The 20727-nt window shown below is 40.5% G+C and overlaps 1 protein-coding gene across 4 annotated transcripts in view; it reads left to right on the top strand.

Moving 5' to 3' along the window:
• The window catches only part of LOC137437191 (fibronectin), a 152347-nt gene that overhangs the window by 96130 nt on the left and 35490 nt on the right, over nt 1-20727 (top strand). For 3 of the 4 annotated variants that reach the window (XM_078766023.1, XM_078766022.1, XM_078766024.1), the window contains 10 exons: nt 720-989; nt 2684-2871; nt 4495-4582; nt 7078-7254; nt 9167-9256; nt 10285-10563; nt 12716-12994; nt 14950-15228; nt 17946-18224; nt 20405-20683. In XM_078766023.1, coding sequence (XP_078622149.1) covers nt 720-989; nt 2684-2871; nt 4495-4582; nt 7078-7254; nt 9167-9256; nt 10285-10563; nt 12716-12994; nt 14950-15228; nt 17946-18224; nt 20405-20683 — 2208 coding nt within the window. The remainder of the gene's footprint in view (nt 1-719; nt 990-2683; nt 2872-4494; nt 4583-7077; nt 7255-9166; nt 9257-10284; nt 10564-12715; nt 12995-14949; nt 15229-17945; nt 18225-20404; nt 20684-20727) is intronic. The other variant, XM_078766025.1, reaches the window with a different exon arrangement.

Genomic DNA, 20727 nt, shown 5'->3' on the forward strand with positions numbered 1-20727 from the left:
CCCTTTCCCCTACCTACGCTCCTTAATTTATATCCAAAGGCAAAGGACATTTCCTGCTCCAACTCACTCATTCTTTCCTTTATTTAAAGCCTTCACCTTTCATTTACCTCCATCATTTACCTCCATCATTCTGCATTCTGCATCATTTACCTCCTCATGTCATCCCTGGTGTTGGGCTAGCGGTTAGGGTGCCAGCTTAGGATCCTAGGATCCTGGGTTCGAATCCCGGTCGATCGCTGAATTAACGCCAGGGGGGTTGACTCAGCCTGTCATCCTTCCGAGGTCGGCTAATTGAGTACCAGTTCACTGGTAATTCCCTGCTTGTCGTAAAAAGGCGACAAAAAGGGTTGGCGGCAGGAAGGGCATCCGGCCGTAAAACATTGCTTCAAAAAGGGGACCAAAAAACAACAACAACCACGGTGCCCGAAAAAGGCCAACCCCCGCTTTGCGGGAAAAATGGCCTCTAAAGGTGGTTTTTTATTCTGCAAATCACTGTCCTACCTACAGACCTACCACCATTCGGTTGCTACAGTCCGGTTCTATGTATCGCTTAAAAACCATGATTGCTGTCTATATTAAATTAAAAATTACAAATTATTAATTGTCTATGAATTATTATTAATTGTCTATAAATGAATTATTTAAATAAAGAATAGCAAATTCTGTGAGAATATAAAACAGTTCATCCTCAGCTTGTTGGGATGTTTTTGGCCCATCAGGTGGAAATGCGATACAAAATGTCGATTTTGAAGAGGTGGGCCCAGATTTCATCGTCATTTCATGGCATAAGCCCCGCGGCCTCGTCACTGGATATCGCATCACCTGTGAGGGAGGAGACCAGGGTGAACAGGTGGTCCCTCATGCCCTCGGGCCTGATGACACTGGCATCAGGATAGAAGGCCTGAGACCGGGTGTAGAGTATGCCATCCGTATCTACATTACATACAGTGACTGGGAGAGTCGGCCTATTACAGTGCATCGCTCCACAGGTGATGCCACATATTGACAATAAAATAACAAGTTTAACAAATTGTATAACATGCATAGATATGGTGTATGTGCATGACATGTCTGCATTTCACAAAATTATGATATCTGCATATAACATGTATTTTTTATCAACAAGTGATATATGTGTGATACCTTCATTCTTAGAGATCCTAGTATACACCTAAAATATTCATCAGGAATATTTTCTACAAAGTAGAGGCTCGTGGAAGAGCAAGGTGGTGAAGGGAAAAAGGTAACGTATTGACAGTGTCGTAGTGGGGGAACAAGCAGCAGAGTAAATTAAGAGGTAATGAAGAGGGAAACACAGTAAAATATCCCAACAAGGCCCACAAGAGTATTTACACAAATATACGCATATATAGCTGGACGAGGATATGCACACATTCATTCTTTGACAAATTGACACAAATAAATTGACAAAGAATGTTGTATAAGACAATTCCAGAAGAGGTATCCTCAATTTTAGAAGACTTTCAAAGAGAATATGGTGTCTGGCCGTGAAGGACTTTGGAACTGATACCAATATTGCATTCTAACATCTGTCATTGCAACGTCAACAATAAAGTCATAAATAAATTAATAAATGCATTTATTATTTAAATATTACTTATTTATTAATTTATTTATTCATTATTTATTAATTTATTTATTATTTAAATTAATTAATTAATATAATTAATTAATTAATTAATAATTCAATAAAGTCATAAATAATAAATAAATTGCAGTGTCATAAAGACACATAAAAACTGATTTGTATTTTGTGCTAAAGACACCCACTGCCAATTACATTATCATGGCCAATAGAAATGGCATGAACACATATTTTTAAGAGAGCCCAGGATTCAGGACTTAGGATTTCAGGATTGCTAACTATAATTTTTGGGACACAAATTGAAAAAAACAGTATATATCCACACGAGCTTTGGTTAAGGAAATGTTTTTGTGTGAATTGGGATTAAATTAAACTAGTGGGGTCACCCGTGGGAATCCCACGGGCATGGAGGTGTATCGTTGCGATCGGTGCAGCCGTTTTTGGCGGTACCCGGGACAATAACGTTAGGTGGGAGACCAAACCTGAAAATGCTGGAGACCAAAGCTGAAATTGGATAAACAATATAGCCTATTTTACTCCAGGAGATCCCAGGATTACCCACCCAAAATTTCGTTGCGATCGGTTCAGCCGTTTTTGCGGTACCTTCGAACGGACGGACGGACGGACAGACAGACGGACGCACATTTGGTGAATTATAGTAAGATGGCGGGGTATTGGGTTTAGAGTAGGGGCATTTTATTTATGCACTATTCATTCAGCAAACGTCATAGGAAACAATGGAGAAGTCACTGGCACCTGACAGTCACAAGTAAAGTCCATTTGTACAAACATTTTAGGTCACAATCCCCCACACAAATCTGGTTTAAACTGCTTTTGAAATTTAAAATAAAGACATTTAAGGACTGACGTCATGGTGATTATAAGATGCCACAAATATTGGTGTGCAGGCCTGCCTGGGTTAGGGGCTGTTGTCACAGTTCCAATCTCCTTCCTGCACAACTGGGCTGAGCAGAAATGCTGATATTTGCAAAATGACTTTGTTAATATACTAGCTCACATTTCGCCAGTCAGGATGATGACTTAGATGATTGTCTTTGTGCTGTCCGTTAATAACAGTACTTCCACCACCCATGGAGCTAACATTCCCAGAGGTGGGAGCTCAAAGCATCACTCTGAATTGGCATGCTCCAAGCATTCCTCCTACGAGCTACCGCATCGTGGTGACCCCGCTAAATGATCGTTCTCCAAGCAAACAGCTCACTCTAGAGCCCACCATCACCACAACTACTGTGGATGAACTGCAGGTCATGATTTTTCCTTTTCATTGTTATTTCTATTGAATGGAATGATCCCCAGATGGACTTCAGTTGAAGTTAGTTTGTTTTAAAGCTTCCTATGATCTATTTCACAATAGATAGGTGTATCCATGGGTATACCTATCCGTTCAGAATGGGTATACCTAGGGGTCCACCGATCATGGATTAAAGTGATGTGCGCATTTGTTTCTACCATTTCCAATGCGTAAATTGAAATAACGAGTTTTAAGTTCATTTTAGCTTTCATTGTGAATATTGTTTAAAAAAAATAATTTCCAGGTTACGTAGTCCTTTTAGTTCCCTATTTGATTTGTTACCTGCACTACTCGAGGTGAACGGTTACCACTGTCTGCCTGTCTGTTTGTGAAGAGGATCTCTCAGTGTTTGGATGGATTCGGTCAAAATTTGGTGGACAGATTGGGTGTGTGACAAGGCGGAAAAATAATTCGATTTTGGTGAAGATCTGAATCTGGATCTGAAATATTTTCAAGTGATTCTTCACTATTGAGAGATGTGGCCAAAAACGATACATAGCATGATGTTTCAAAAGGTTGTGGACGAGTTATGACAAAACTCGGTGGATGAGTTGGTTAGGTGACACAAGCAGCTAATTTGATTTTGGTTCAGGCCCGAATCCAGATCCGGCATATCGGTAGGTTACAAAACATAGTTGTTCCGCCTGGTGGAGGCATGCACTATATCAAGTGCCGTTCTAGTTCAAACTAATATCATTGACCCCTATGCTATTTTATTGATTACTGTAATGCTATTTGCCATTTTTGCTTTGTATCACAATTTTATCAAATATGTTTATTTTGACACTTTTATGGCATGAATGTTTTTTTTGTTTGTTTGTTTTTTGTTTTTTTTGTATACAAGATCGAGGCTCGTGTAAGAGCAAACATCAATCACAAAAAAAAAAAAAACGGACACACAAAACATACAAAAAGGGAGCGGGAGACAAGATGGAGCTAACAACAGCAGAGAACAGGGACAACGGAAGATCTGTGGGAGGGAGAGGACTTGGGGGGAGGAGGCATGCGAAGGCAGGGGGTGGGGGGTGAAGTATAAAACACATGGACACTGCTGGAACTTTCAGTTTGTGCAGTACAGTACGTTGTATGTAGTAGCTGTGCACTCAAAAGCAAATCAGCAAATGTGCAGGCATTCATCTTGTAACTATAGCAGTCTTTGTTCTCTGAAATGTGTTTTGTAGCCTAAAAGCTTCCTTTACTTATGGTTGGGAAGATTTATTTTCCAGTGCTACATTTTAATAGCTTGCCTTTTAGTGCCTATCCTAAATTGGCCTGAGGAGCTTAAGAGTCTGGCATCACATGTAAACCAGACCAGGCAGGCCAGGTTACCTCCCAATCTTAAATGTAATTTTGCAGCCAGGTAGATTTTTATTGACAAAGTCAACGTTTAATACTGCAATATTCAATCGACTTTGAACATATAACCTCTGGGATGTCATTGCAGTTGTCTTGTTGTGTTAAAGTTTTGCACCCCAGTTACCCCTGTTGATCACTATCAAAGGGATAACTTGATTTTGGGCCTGTTTTGTTAATATTTGTGATTTAAGTCCACGTGTGTCTGTGATTGCACTTACAGCCAAATACAAAATACCGTGTGCTAGTGTATGCTGTCAACAACAAGACTGCAAGCCAACCTCTACAAGGACTTAAAACAACATTGCAAAGTGAGTTTAGAGAGTGTATATATATAATATATATATATATATATATATATATATATATATATATATATATATATATATATATATATATATATATATATATATATATATATATATATATACAGGGTGAGTCAAAAGTAGTGCAGGATTTCTGTTTATATATACATATATATATATATATTTCTGTCAGTTGATTGATTGTTTGACATTTGTATTACAGTGTACAATAAGGTATAAATAAATGAATGACATGTTTATCTAACCACCTCATTATGGACGTCATGTTCGTCAGTGGCTTGATGAAAACTTTCCCGGAAAGTGGATCGGCCGCCGCGGTCCGATGGAGTGACCGGCACGCTCCCCAGACCTTACACCTCCAGATTTCTTTCTTTGGGGGCTCATGAAAGACCTTGTTTATCGTGAAAAGCCTCGTACCATTCAGGAATTGAAGGCTCAAATCACTGCAAAGTTTGAGGAAATTGATATCGAACTCTGCAAGCATGTGTGCCACTCTGTGCCTGCTCAGCTGCAATTGTGCATCGATCACGAGGGAGGGCACTTTGAAAATTGCAAGTAAAACAGCTTGGTACACTTCCGTAATAATTTTCCCCTGAATAAATGGTTAGATAAACATGTCATTCATTTATTTCTACCTTCTTGTACACTGTAATACAAATGGCAAACAATCAACTGACAGAAATATATATATATATATATATATATATATATATATATATATATATATATATATATATATATATATATATATACATACATATATATATATATGTAAACAGAAATCGGGCGCTACTTTTGACTCACCCTGTATATATACATATATGTGTGATTTCAAGTCTTTGTGCGTTTGTACGTTATTCCTTCACTGCCAAACCGTAAGACCGAAAGGCCCTAAGTTTTGGGTGTAGGTACTTCAGAATCTGGACAAGGTTTTAAGCCACAGCACATTGGGCTTGAAGGCCGTTTTGAGGCCATCAAAGGCCGCTACCTATAAAGTATATATTGGGATGCATGGTTAGGTAGTGCTGCCGGTGGCCCACAGGAAAAATGTAACTACCATGAGGCCAATCCTAGCTCTTCCACGAGCCTTGACCATGTATATAAAAAAAAATCCACAGCGTTTCAATGTCCAACATGTCCTGAAACCACTGCCGGAAAAGCTCACTTGCCCGGGCAATGCCAGGTATTACCAAGTATGTGTATACATACATGTAAATATATATATATATACAGTACAAACTGTAATACTGTATATATATATATATATATATATATATATATATATATATATATATATATATATATATATATATATATATATATATAAAATATTGCTCCAGTCATGGAATTTGGGTCTACTTCTAGAGATATACTCGCTCCTCCCCCCCCCCCCCCCCCCCAAAACTTACTGCACCTTAGGCCACCGATCATGAATAACTTCGTACCACAGTGGGTTTCTGGGAAATCTCGACATCACCGAAAAATTTTTGTGCACATTTGGATAAAATTTATTCAAATATCCGATGAAGTCAGTATTTATTCCTAGTTTTAGTTGCGCTTTAATAAATAAACTTTTCTTCAGTATAATGATGATAATACCTCTTCTCAGAGAAAGCAAAAGGCAAATTCCTTCCACGAAAGAAAGATGAAGAGAATGAAGATTAATTTAGACGTGAATCAACCAACCCAGACATGCCATTAATGCTTTGTGCAGAAATAATAAGTGAGAAGAAGCCTGAAGACTTGAAAATATGAAGCACTTTTCTTGCAGCATAGTTCCAGAGATGGCAACATTTTCCTTCCTCAAATATTGAAATCAAGGCAGTATAGCCTGCTCATACCTGCTGAGCTGAACACATTTCTGCTGCCAGTTCATCATCATCAAACATTAATGAAGTTCAGCTTCGCACTTTTTCCATTCATGGACACGAGCTGGACCTAGACTATTATTCCTAGCCATAGTCATAATAGTTTCGCCAGCTTTGAAACCAACTACAGCAAGAAATAGCAGAAGCCACACTTGTGCAAATGCCACTTTAAGTAAGAGTTAATGACAGGAAATTTAAATAGAATGAAGCGAACACCAATGTTCAGAACAACATGTTCAGAATATGAACTGTGAGTGAGAACAACATGTTCAGAATATGAACTGGGAGTGAGAACAACATGTTCAGAACAAAAGCAAATCTATAATATTGGAGTGCTTTGTTCAAGGCAAAGGTGATTTAATACAGGAAACAGTCTGATATGGATACATTTTTATTGGTATGTGAGGAATGTATTCAGCAGCTTGGATGTGAAAATAACATCCTTTATTTGTATTGTTTTCCAAATTCAGCACATTACTCTCATCAAGTTTTCTTCTTCATGAGATTGATGAATAAAGTTCCCACGACTGTGAATTCCAAAGTTAAACAAGTTTTTTTTCCGATTGCTGCTCTTGACTATATCTATTATTCCCATATTATATGTATTTGCAGGGATTGTTCCACCAAGAAATTTGATCATTACCAGAACTACAGAAGATTCAGCCACTCTTCGATGGAGGTCTTCACAAGACGACACCAGCTTTCACCTGGTTGTGATGGATGAACGTGGCGAGCACAGCCCCGTAGAAATTGATATTCCCCCACGAACAAATACCTACACCGTAAATGGTAGGGGACTACTTTCCTTTCTGGTACTCACATATATCTGGGAAAATGACTTGAATTTTCATTGATTGCCACTTAAGGTGTCGTACTTGGTTCAGATTACTGATACAGAGGTACAGACCAACTTTCACCATTTTTGGGGCTTGTCAGGGCAACGCATTGTTACTATGAAGCCTTACAGCTTTATACTGGATGCCTGACGAGCCCCAAAAATGGTGATCTCACCAGTAGCTTCACTTTTCATCTGCTTGGTGGCAGCATTTGATATCGGCATCGTTGCATTGCTAGAGGCCCTTCTGGGGCTGTAATCCTGATGTTGTCATGATGGTGTCGTGACGGCATTCATCCTTCATTAATGATGGAGAACTTCCTTAATGATCTTCATAAAACTCCCGACCGCTAAAAGTAATGGTGATGCCTCCTGGTTGTGATTGGTGGGGTGGAAAACAATGTGCCCATGTGGCAGATGGCATGTGTTTGTCCCATATTGTGCAGCAACGCTGTAATGGGACTTGATCTAGTGTCCTCACCAATCACACTTTGGGGTGCATCATTAATCATTATATGTGTGTATGTATGTATATATATATACAACCAAGAAGCTCGGTACGTGGGCCGTACAATGCAAAGGTTGGCTGATCGTATCAAACAGCATGTCCCCTTGGCGATTCGAGGAAAGAACTTGGGAGTGAGAACTCAACAGGTACGAGCATGTAAGAACATTCAAGGACCATCGGCCATTTCTTGTTCTTCTGCCATTGCACGGCACTTGGCTGCCAGCCCCGATTGTGCAGACCAGTACAATGCAGATATGTTCAAGATATTGGGCAGAGGTCGGACTACGTTACATCTACATATGTTGGAAGCAACTTTCATCCATTCCATGGACCCTATATTGTGTCATCAAAAGGAATTTGATCAATCTCTCATTCTCTTTCAACATGGAAAGATTTTAGGTGTTGCCCTGACCGCTGTCTATGGTATATCTGCAAATTGTGAGTCCCTGGCTTTGGGGGAACCCCATTCCCCTTCCCTCCAAGTTATTGATGCTAATGAGTCATCGCTATCAACTCCCCTCCAGCCAATTGGAGCCAGGGATAGTGGTGACTGAGTCAACCAATGGGTGTTTAGAGTACCAATTACGTTATGACTGATGAACCAAACAGTGTCGCTGATACAGAGACATGCTTATAACTGCACGATCTCTCACCTTTTCCAGTCTTTTGCTGTGAATTACCTTGAGGAGTACAGCACGAAAAGCTTCAGTTATTGTTATCATGTCGTGTTTGTTTTCTTGTGTGTAATATATATATATATATATATATATATATATATATGTAGAGGATTTACCTCCCAGAGCACCTCTCCCCCCCTCCACCCCCCTCCCACCCCCCCCCCCCCCCCCACCTGCCAGGGATGAGCATTTGACCAAATTCAGATAGTTACAGGAGAATTTATTAAAGGGAAGGGTACATGTACATGGGAAAGCTGCTGTGTATGCAAGTAACGGCCCAGCTTCTCAATTAGGACACAGCAGGCCAGGGTTTATATATTGTACAGAAAATAATGAAAGGAGACTTTAAAGATAAGAGGAAAGGCATAACAATTGGTGGCTGTTTAGTAAGGGAAAAGCTATCTTCTTGTCCACGCAGCTTTGACCAAGGTCAGAGCCTGAAAACTTCAACAACAGACTATGTTATTACAGGTGAGGGGTCGGTGCTGCCCGGCTTTGTTCAGTTCCCAGAATGCTCAAGGGTTGCTTGAAACAACAGAGCCAAATGTATGAAATCCCTGACATCTATATATATATATATATATATATATATATATATATATATATACATATATACACAGACACACACAAAAGACATATGGTTATGATATACATATTTTGGTTTCCCTTGTTTCACCTCAGGCTTGCAACCAGGTCAACGCTATCTCTTCACGATGCATTCTGTCAGAGGATCAATTCATAGCGAGCCTATCTCTGTCGCCGGAGCTACAGGTAGTCATGCATGCAGGACATCAATCACACGCATCGCCTGTACTTTGTTGTTGCTTGTGCCTGTATCCATTATTACTGTGAACCACCATCCAAAAGAGACAGTGTATAATCATCATGTGCATTTGCAAAACATTCCATCAACGCCAGTCTTGAACGGGCTTACTTCGTATGTAGTGCTCATCGGTAAGAGAAAACCGTGGCGTACCTGCCCGATTGCTGATGTGCTCGCTGAAACTTGCTTGATATTTGAGTCAAAATGTGATCCTTCACCAGAAACCAGAATTTTTCACTGAAATATACAGTTTCAGTGAATATGCTAAAATTCCAGACACCCGTGTGATGCACCATGATGAACAACATGGATGTTTGCAAATCCCCCTGGAACTTTTAATGGAACAGTCCAAAGCTTACAGCTTGATTTCCCATTGAATCTACCCTGTTATCTGGCCTTCTCATACACCTTCAACCCTTTCTTCACCAACTGCCAAAGAATGCATTCACAATGGAAAAGGGATATGTGTGCTCTGGTTCCTTATTTACATTTGTTATTTCAGTCTAAGATGCATGTTTGTTTTTGTTTTTAAGTATTAAAAGAAAAAAATCTCTCAAACTTGCTCGAATGTGAAAGAGGTGTGTTCATTGTGCTGTGTAATAGCTGTGCCATTAATGACCTTTAAAAAACATTTGGATCTTTTATATTCAGTTGCTGGAATGCAATTTGTCAAAATCAAATTGTGATATTGTGTCAAAAGTTTCAAATGGTTGCATAGTTCACAAAGGATGAAGTACTATTATTGTATAAATACAGTACTAATTTGAATTCGCCTGCATGGCATTCCCATTTTAACTGATGGTGCACATGTAAACTTCCGGGAGCACACATGTAAACAATTTCAGCTGCAGCTCATCTTCAGTGGTAAAAAAAAAAAAAACTCTGCTCGAGTTTTAGTTGATCGAATTCATTATTTATGAGGAAGTAGATTAGGAAATAAAGTTGATACCAAAAACACTTCCCAATTTTTTTTCAGCTGCCCCTAACGTTGTCAAGGTCAGAGAAACAACCGTTGATGAGGTGGGTCCGGATTTCATCGTCATTTCGTGGCAGAAGCCTCGAGGTCAGATCACTGGATATCGCGTCACGTATGAAGGTGGAGAGCAGGGTGAACGAGAGGTGCCACATGCACCTGGGCCTGACAACACCAACATCAGGATAGAAGGCCTGATGCCGGGTGTGGATTACATCATCCGCATCTACACCCTATACGGACGTTGGGAAAGTCCACCTCTTGTTTCGCGACATTCCACAGGTCAGCGGAACATATATTTTAAATAAATCTCTCGTTTTGATAGAACTTGCAACAAGTGAGTAAAATAAGATAATTGTGGAATAGATGTAGAAAATATTCAGTTTACAGCAATTACTCATGTGGATAACATCCTTTGCTTTAATCTAATTTTGTTTTGGAAGTGTGAGATTTCGCATTTTGATTAATTGTATCTTTTCTTTTAATCACGTGTTTATCACCAGATATTCCTTATTTGCCACGATCGCAATATTGAGATTTTCACCTGCTCCAAACCTCCCATTAGTTTTGTTCATCACTCGATAAACATCCCTCATCATATTTTCAAATAGCACAAAATAATATTTATATTCCGTGTTCATTATGAACTGATACAAGAGATTCAACATTTTTTACATGGTCTAACGGGTAAGGAAACGAGGTGGTATGCATCGACAATCTAAGGTATGCTGAGAATACCAATGTGTTGGCAGAAACTAAAGAGGACTTGATAAAATTGCTGCAGTTAGTGAAGAAGAAAAGTGAAAAGGAAGATCTTTATTTAAAGCTAAAAAACATTCAAATCTTCTCAACTGAGAGGATCAACATGTTCAGATTGGAGGACGATCATGTGGAAATCGTGGACAGTTTCATCTTCCTGGGTTCTAAGATTGAAGTGAGTGGAGAAATGTGGAGGAGAAATTAATTGTCAGTTCGCGTTGGAGAGAGAGAACAGCAATGTCAGAATTGACAAACATCTGGAAACACAAAGAGGCGACAATTCAAACCAAGCAGAGGATGGCGAATGTTCTGGTATTTCCATTTACAAGGTATGGAGTGATGGACAGTGAAAAAGAAAGAAAGGAAAAGTCGGAAGGAATATTTCAGAGAAATCCCTGCACTTCCCCTCTCCCCTCCCTGACTCCGTCCCCTCCTTTTCCCATGTTATTCCAACCCGTTGTGGCTGCATCCATACTTTATCCTGTAATTGCTAGGCATCAAGGAAGGAAGCAGCACATACCATTTTTATGTCTTTGGTTTGACTTAGCCAGGGTCAGAATTTAACTATCGACCTCAAAGGCTTATTGTGGATACTCCAAGCACAATGCCAGTGTCCAGTTACTCTTTTTTCTTTTTTTTTTGTGTACAAGATCTAGGCTCATGTAAGAGCTAACATTAATCACATTAAAACAAACTGACGCACAAAACATATGATAGAGGGAGCGGGAGAAAAGATGGGGAGAGAAAAGGAAGCACACAAGTACAACAGTAGAGAACAGGGACATCGGGAGATCTGTGGGAGGGAAAGGGCTTGGGGAGAGGGGGCATTTGGCAGGGTAACACATGTGAGGGGGGGGGGGTGGGAGAGGTAAAAAAAAAAAAAACACATGGACACTGCGAGGACTTCCAGGAAAGAAGTCGGTATTTCAAAAAAGTTGATTTGGGGTGTATTAACGGGGATAGAAAAGATCAAGGTTTTGGATGGGGGAGGATAAGAGTTGGTGGTGTACAGCTGTTTTAAAGACCTGGAGGGAGGAGTGGGATTGAAGAGAGTGAGGGAGTTTGTTCCAGAGGCGGGAGAAAAGAGGAATGAAGGAGTGAAGGTGAGCAGAAAGTCTTGATTTTGGCAGTTTAACTATAAGAGGGTTGCTGGCAGATCTTGTGCGACCTGTAGGAATATTTGGGGGACAGAGCACAGATAGACCTGGGGGAGCTAGGCCGCATACCTGCCTGCAGTGAGTGAGTGAGTGAAAGGCATTCGGAGTTAGCTTTATCGCAGGAGATTCCAATGATTCTGAAAAAATTATCTTTATTCTCTTGATCTGACCCTTCATCTTTGATCCATCTCCTTTGATCCGTAACCTCTGATTTTCATCTAATCTTATTTATCTTTGACCCATGGCCAAAACTTTATAAAGCTCCCTCCACCAACATTTCCATATTTTGCTCTTAAAAACGACTAACGTTCCCAATTTCAGCAGCGGCTCATCTTCAGTGGTAAAAACACATGGACACTGCTCGGACTTCTAGGTTAGTCCTTACTCAGACTTTCGTTACTGCTGGGACTCTCTCCCGCCTTCTGTTCTCGAGTTCTCGTTGATCAAATCCATTGTTTATGAGAAAGTAGATGAGAAAGTAAACTTGATCCTTAAATCACTTCCCATATTGTTTTCAGCTGCCCCTAACGTTGTCAAGGTCAAAGAAACAACCGTTGATGAGGTGGGGCCGGATTTCATCGTCATTTCATGGCAGAAGCCTCGAGGTCAGATCACTGGATATCGCGTCACGTATGAAGGTGGAGAGCAGGGTGAACGAGAGGTGCCATATGCACCTGGGCCTGATGACACCAACATCAGGATAGAAGGCCTGATGCCGGGTGTGGAATACACCATCCGCATCTACACTGTATATGGACGTTGGGAAAGTCCACCTCTTGTTTCACGATATTCCACAGGTCAGCGGAACATTTAACTTAAATCTGTTGGATTGATGGAACTTGTAACAAATGAGTAAAAGAAAATAATTGTGGAACAGATGAAGAAAAGATTTAATTTACAGCAATTACACTGATGTGGATGTCATCCTTTACTTTAATGTCATTTTGTTTTGTAAGAGTGAGATTTCGCATTTTGATTTATTGTATCTTTTGTTTTAATGACGTGATTATCACCAGATATTCCTTATTTGCCATGATCGCAATATTGAGATTTTCACCTGCTCTAAACCTTCCATCAGTTTTGTTCATCATTCGATAAATATCACATCATATTGTCAAATAGCACAAAATAATATTTATATTTTGTGTTAATTATGAACTGAATCAAGAGATTCAACATTTATTACATGGTCTAACCGACTCTAACGGGTAAAGAAACGAGGTGGTATGTTTCCACAATCTAAGAAATGCTGAGAATACCAATGTGTTGGCAGAAACTAAAGAGGACTTGATAAAATTGCTGCAGTGACTGAAGAAGAAAAGTGAAAAGGAAGATCTTTATTTAAACCTAAAAAAAGAATCAAATCTTCTCAACTGAGAAGATCAACATGTTCAGATTGGAGGACGATCATGTGGAAATCGTGGACAGTTTCATCTTCCTGGATTCTAAGATTGAAGTGAGTGGAGAATGTGGAGGAGAAATTAATAGTCAGTTCGCTTTGGAGAGAGAGAACAGCAATGTCAGAATTGACAAACATCTGGAAACACAAAGAGGTGACAATTCAAACCAAGAAGAGGATCAAACCAACGAATGTTCTGGTATTTACATTTACATGGTATGGACTGATGGATAGTGAAGAAGAAAGAAAGGAAATAGATTGACATTTTTGAAATGCGTTGTTGGCGACATGTTTAAAATTCCATGGACTTCAAGAAGAACAAACCAATCAGTGCTTCAATAAATTAGATCACGATGAACATTAAAAGCACTCATACTTAAACAGAAACGGACATAACATGGAAACATCGTAAGTGCAGTAAAGGAAAGTTGGAGAAATCAACCTTCTGGGTATGGTTGATGGAAGAAGAGGAAGAGTCCGATCTGGTATATGCTGGGTAGATGGAGTAAAGGCTGCAACCAAGCTCCCTTTGGCAGAGATTCGGGAAGCAGTGCAGAATTGGGATCTTTCGAGAAATCTAATCATGAATATCACCAGAAGTCGGACATGACTAAAATGAACTGGATAAATAGAAAACGAAGGCTTATGGAGGATCTGTTAGGAGGATTCTGCAGCAGACAGCGACGTGAAACAACACCTGACTTGACTTCAGACAAACACAGCCGGTAACCTTGGCAAGAAATGACGTAATTCATTGGCACAGTCTGGATGGTAGCGACGCCATCTTTTAACATCGACATTCTCTCTGCAGTCGGAAGGAATATGTCAGAGAAATCCCTGCACTTCCCCTCTCCCCTCCCCGACTCTGTTCTCTCCTTTTCCCATGTTATTCCAACCCATTGTGGCTGCATCCATACTTTATCCTGTAATTGCTATGCGTCAAGCAAGGAAGCAGCACATACCATTTTTATGTCTTTGGTTTGACTTAGCCAGGGTCAGAATCTAACTATCGACCTCAAAGGCTTATTGTGGACACACTAAGCACAATGCCAGTGTTCAGGTACTCTTGATCTGACCCTTCATATTTGATCCATCTCCTTTGATGCTTAACCTCTGATTTTCAGCTAATCTTATTTATCTTTGACCCATGGCTGAAACTTTAGAAAGCTCCCTCCTCCAACATTCCTCTATTTTGCTCTTAAAAACGACTAACGTTCACAATTCCAGCTGCAGCGCATCTTCAGTGGTAAAAATATACTGTTCTCGAGTTTTCATGGATTAAATCCATTGTTTATGAGGAAGTCGATGAGAAAGTAAACTTGATCCTTAAATCACTTCCCATATTGTTTTCAGCTGCCCCTAACGTTGTCAAGGTCAGAGAAACAACTGTTGATGAGGTGGGTCCGGATTTCATCGTCATTTCATGGCAGAAGCCTCGAGGTCAGATCACTGGATATCGCGTCACGTATGAAGGTGGAGAGCAGGGTGAACGAGAGGTGCCATATGCACCTGGGCCTGATGACACCAACATCAGGATAGAAGGCCTGATGCCGGGTGTGGAATACACCATCCGCATCTACACTGTATATGGACGTTGGGAAAGTCCACCTCTTGTTTCACGATATTCCACAGGTCAGCGGAATTTAACCTAAATCTCTTGGATTGATAGAACTTGCAAAAAATGAGTAAAAGAAAATAATTGTGGAACAGATGTAGAAAAGATTTAATTTACAGCAATTACACTGATGTGGATGTTATCCTTTACTTTAATGTCATTTTGTTTTGTAAGAGTGAGATTTCGCATTTTGATTTATTGTATCCTTTGTTTTAATCACGTGATTATCACCAGATATTCCTTATTTGCCATGATCGCAACATTGAGATTTTCACCTGCTCTAAACCTTCCATCAGTTTTGTTCATCACTCGATAAATATCACATCATATTGTCAAATAGCACAAAATAATATTTATATTTTGTGTTAATTATGAACTGAATCAAGAGATTCAACATTTTTTACATGGTCTAACCGACTCTAACGGGTAAAGAAACGAGGTGGTATGTTTCCACAATCTAATAAATGCTGAGAATACCAATGTGTTGGCAGAAAATAAAGAGGACTTGATAAAATTGCTGCAGTTAGTGAAGAAGAAAAGTGAAAAGGAAGATCTTTATTCAACCTAAAAAATACTCAAATCTTCTCAACTGAGAAGATCAACATGTTCAGATTGGAGGACGATCATGTGGAAATCGTGAAAAGTTTCATCTTCCTGGGGTCTAAGATTGAAGTGAGTGGAGAATGTGGAGGATAAATTAATCGTCATTTCGCTTTGGAGAGAGAGAACAGCAATGTCAGAATTGACAAACATCTGGAAACACAAAGAGGTGACAATTCAAACCAAGCAGAGGATGGCGAATGTTCAGGTATTTGCATTTACAAGGTATGGAGTGATGGATAGTGAAGAAGAAATAAAAGAACAAGAATGACATTTTTGAAATGCGTTGTTGGCGACATCTATCTATAATTCCACTAATCTCTGTCTGTGTGTGTGTGTGTGTGTATGCGACCGCTGTTTCTCGAGAACTACCGGTCCGATATACTTGAAACTTGCCAGGTATATTGCTGGGGACCCGAGGATGTGCCTTTTCAAGGTTTCATATTAATCGGACAAGTAGTTACCGAGCTATGTCCAAAAAACGATTCAACCAATCAGAGAGCAGCGAGCTATCACGTGTGCCGAACGTGCCGAACAGACTCTGCCTCGGACGGCACATTTGAGAGCGTATTCATTTATTTCACGTTGGCAAACTATGTTGGCGTTAAACTATGTTTTAAAACTAATTAAAACTACTTTGCGATTCATCGTAACTGCGATTCGTAACTGCCGTTCACTTTGGCTTTGCGAATGGACCAAACCATTTCATGTAAATAGAGGGGGGGGATTGTCACCGTACTCGCAAGCCGTTCGCTTTGGACCAAACCATTTCATGTAAATAGAGGGGGGGGATATAATTTTAGATATAGATATAGTACGGGCATGCCCTAGTGTTTAAAATTCCATGGACTTCAAGAAGAACAAACCAATCAGTGCTTGAATAAATTAGATCACGATGAACATTAAGAGCACTGAGACTTAAACAGAAACGGTCATAACATGGAAACATCGTAAGTGCAGTAAAGGAAAGTCAGATAAATCAACCATGTTGTGTCTGCTTGAGGGAAGAAGAGGAAGAGTCCGATCTGGTATATGCTGGATAGATGGGGTAAAGGCTGCAACCAAGCTCTCTTTGGCAGAGATTCGGGAAGCAGTGCAGAATTGGGATCTTTCGAGAAATCTAATCATGAATATTAACAGAAGTCAGACACCACTTAACGGAAATGGATAAATCAAAAACGAGGGGTTATGGAGGAGGTGTTTAAAGGATTATGCAGACAATGACGTGAAACAACACCTGACTTGACTAAAGACAAACTCAGCCGGTGACCTTGTCAAGAAATGAGGTAATTCATTGGCACAGTCTGGATGGTAGCGATGCCATCTTTTAACATCTACATTCTCTCTGCAGTTAATAGGAATATTTCTGAGAAATCAGCTCGCGCTGCTGCCTGTGTCTATCAGTGCATCGGCGGTTTTCCCCTCGACGAGCACCAGAAGCACAGCGCTGGAGAGGCTACGAGACAGGCCGGGGTCCGCGGAGCGGGCGAGCCGCGAAGTGTTAGTTCCCGCGAAGGTAGTACGTCGCGTCTTCATCGAGCGACAAACCTTCACAAAGTGCCCTTTTTTGCCGCAAGTATGACACAGCGCTTCCTTGGCGGGACAAATAGCCCGAGCGTGCCGACGATTTCCGCAAAAGTAACACTTTGCGTTCTCGGCAGGGGAGACAGCAGCCGTAGAACTGCTACCTTCCTCTGCGGATGTCGGCACGCGTCAAGCGTCAAGCAAGGAAGCAGCACATAGCATTTTTATGTCTTTGGTTTGACTTAGCCAGGGTCAGAATCTAACTATCGACCTCAAAGGCTTATTGTGGACACTCTAAGCACAATGCCAGTGTTCAGTTACTCTTGATCTAACCCTTCATTTTTGATCCATCTCCTTTGATGCTTAACCTCTGATTTTCAGCTTATCTTATTTATCTTTGACCCATGGCTGAAACTTTAGAAAGCTCCCTCCACCAACATTCCTCTATTTTGCTCTTAAAAACGACTAACGTTCACAATTTCAGCTGCAGCTCATCTTCAGTGGTAAAAATATACTGTTCTCGAGTTTTCGTTGATTAAATTCATTGTTTATGAGAAAGTAGATGAGAAAGTAAACTTGATCCTTAAATCACTTCCCATATTTTTTTCAGCTGCCCCTAACGTTGTCAAGGTCAGAGAAACAACTGTTGATGAGGTGGGTCCGGATTTCATCATCATTTCATGGCAGAAGCCTCGAGGTCAGATCACTGGATATCGTGTCACGTATGAAGGTGGAGAGCAGGGTGAACGACAGGTGCCACATGCACCTGGGCCTGATGACACCAACATCAGGATAGAAGGCCTGATGCCGGGTGTGGAATACACCATCCGCATCTACACTGTATATGGACGTTGGGAAAGTCCACCTCGTGTTTCACGATATTCCACAGGTCAGCGGAACATTTAACCTAAATCTCTTGGATTGATAGAACTTGCAACAAATGAGTAAAAGAAAATAATTGTGGAACAGATGTAGAAAAGATTTAATTTACAGCAAGTACACTGATGTGGATGTCATCCTTTACTTTAATCTCATTTTGCTTTGTAAGGGTGAGATTTTGCATTTTGATTTATTGTATCTTTTGTTTTAATCACATGATTATCACCAGATATTCCTTATTTGCCACGATCGCAATATTGAGATTTTCACCTGCTGCAAACCTTCCATCAGTTTTGTTCATCACTCGACAAATATCACTCATCATATTGTCAAATAGCACAAAATAATATTTATATTTTGTGTTAATTATGAACTGATGCAAGAGATTTAACATTTTTTACATGGTCTAACGGATAAGGAAAAGAGGTGGTATGCATCGACAATCCAAGATATGCTGACAATACCAATGTGTTGGCAGAAACTAAAGAGCACTTGATAAAATTGCTGCAGTGACTGAAGAAGAAAAGTGAAAAGGAAGATCTTTATTTAAACCTAAAAAAGACTCTAATCTTCTCAACTGAGAAGATCAACATGTTCAGATTGGAGGACGATCATGTGGAAATCGTGGACAGTTTCATCTTCCTGGGGTCTAAGATTGAAGTGAGTGGAGAATGTGGAGGTGAAATTAATAGTCAGTTCACGTTGGAGAGAGAGAACAGCAATGACAGAATTAACCAAGAACTGGAAACACAAAGAGGTGACAATTCAAACCAAGCAGAAGATGGCGAATGTTCAGGTATTTCCAATTACAAGGTATGGAGTGATGGATAGTGAAGAAGAAATAAAGGAAAAAGATTGACATTTTTGAAATGCGTTGTTGGCGACATGTTTAAAATTCCATGGACTTCAAGAAGAACAAACCAATCAGTGCTTGAATAAATTCGATCACGATGAACATTAAAAGCACTCATACTTAAACAGAAACGGACATAACATGGAAACATCGTAAGTGCAATAGAGGGAAAGTCAGATAAATCAACCATTTTGTGTCTGCTTGAGGGAAGAAGAGGAAGAGTCCGATCTGGTATATGCTGGATAGATGGGGTAAAGGCTGCAACCAAGCTCTCTTTGGCAGAGATTCGGGAAGCAGTGCAGAATTGGGATCTTTCGAGAAATCTAATCATGAATATTACCAGAAGTCAGACACCGCTTAACGGAAATGGATAAATCAAAAACGAGGGGTTATGGAGGAGGTGTTTAAAGGATTATGCAGACAGCGACGTGAAACAACACCTGACTTGACTATAGACAAACTCAGCCGGTGACATTGGCAAGAAATGAGCTACTTCATTGGCACAGTCTGGATGGTTGCGATGCCATCTTTTAACATCTACATTCTCTCTGCAGTTAAAAGGAATATTCCTGAGAAATCAGCTCGCGCTGCTGCCTGTGTCTATCAGTGCATCGGCGGTTTTCCCCTCGACGAGCACCGGAAGCACAGCGCTGGAGAGGCTACGAGACAGGCCGGGGTCCGCGGAGCGGGCGAGCCGCGAAGTGTTAGTTCCCGCGAAGGTAGTACGTCGCATCTTCATCGAGCGACAAACCTTCACAAAGTGCCCTTTTTGGCCGCAAGAATGACACAGCGCTTCCTTGGCGGGACAAAGAGCCCGAGCATGCCGAACATTTCCGCAAAAGTAACACTTTGCGTTCTCGGCAGGGGAGAGAGCAGCCGTAGTAGTGATACCTTCCTCTTCGGGTGTCGGCACGCATCAAGCGTCAAGGGAGGAAGTGGCACATAGCATTTTTATGTCTTTTGTATGACTCAGCCAGGGTAAGAATCTAACTATCGACCTCAAAGGCTTATTGTGGATACTCTAAGCACAATGCCAGTGTTCAGTTATTTTTGATCTGACCCTTCATATTTGATCCATCTCCTTTGATGCTTAACCTCTGATTTTCAGCTAATCTTATTTACCTTTGACCCATGGCTGAAACTTTATAAAGCTCCCTCCACCAGCATTCCTCTATTTTGCTCTTAAAAACGACTAACGTTCACAATTTCAGCTGCAGCTCATCTTCAGTGGTAAAAATATACTGTTCTCGAGTTTTCGTTGATTAAATCCATTGTTTATGAGAAAGTAGATGAGAAAGTAAACTTGATCCTTAAATCACTTCCCATATTTTTTTCAGCTGCCCCTAACGTTGTCAAGGTCAAAGAAACAACCGTTGATGAGGTGGGTCCGGATTTCATCGTCATTTCATGGCAGAAGCCTCGAGGTCAGATCACTGGATATCGTGTCACGTATGAAGGTGGAGAGCAAGGTGAACGAGAGGTGCCATATGCACCTGGGCCTGATGACACCAACATCAGGATAGAAGGCCTGATGCCGGGTGTGGAATACACCATCCGCATCTACACTGTATATGGACGTTGGGAAAGTCCACCTCTTGTTTCGCGATATTCCACAGGTCAGCGGAACATTTAACTGAAATCTGTTGGTTTGATGGAACTT

Source organism: Myxine glutinosa, chromosome 12 (assembly GCF_964187855.1).
Source record: "Myxine glutinosa chromosome 12, kmMyxGlut1.1, whole genome shotgun sequence".
Classification (NCBI taxonomy): domain Eukaryota; kingdom Metazoa; phylum Chordata; class Myxini; order Myxiniformes; family Myxinidae; genus Myxine; species Myxine glutinosa.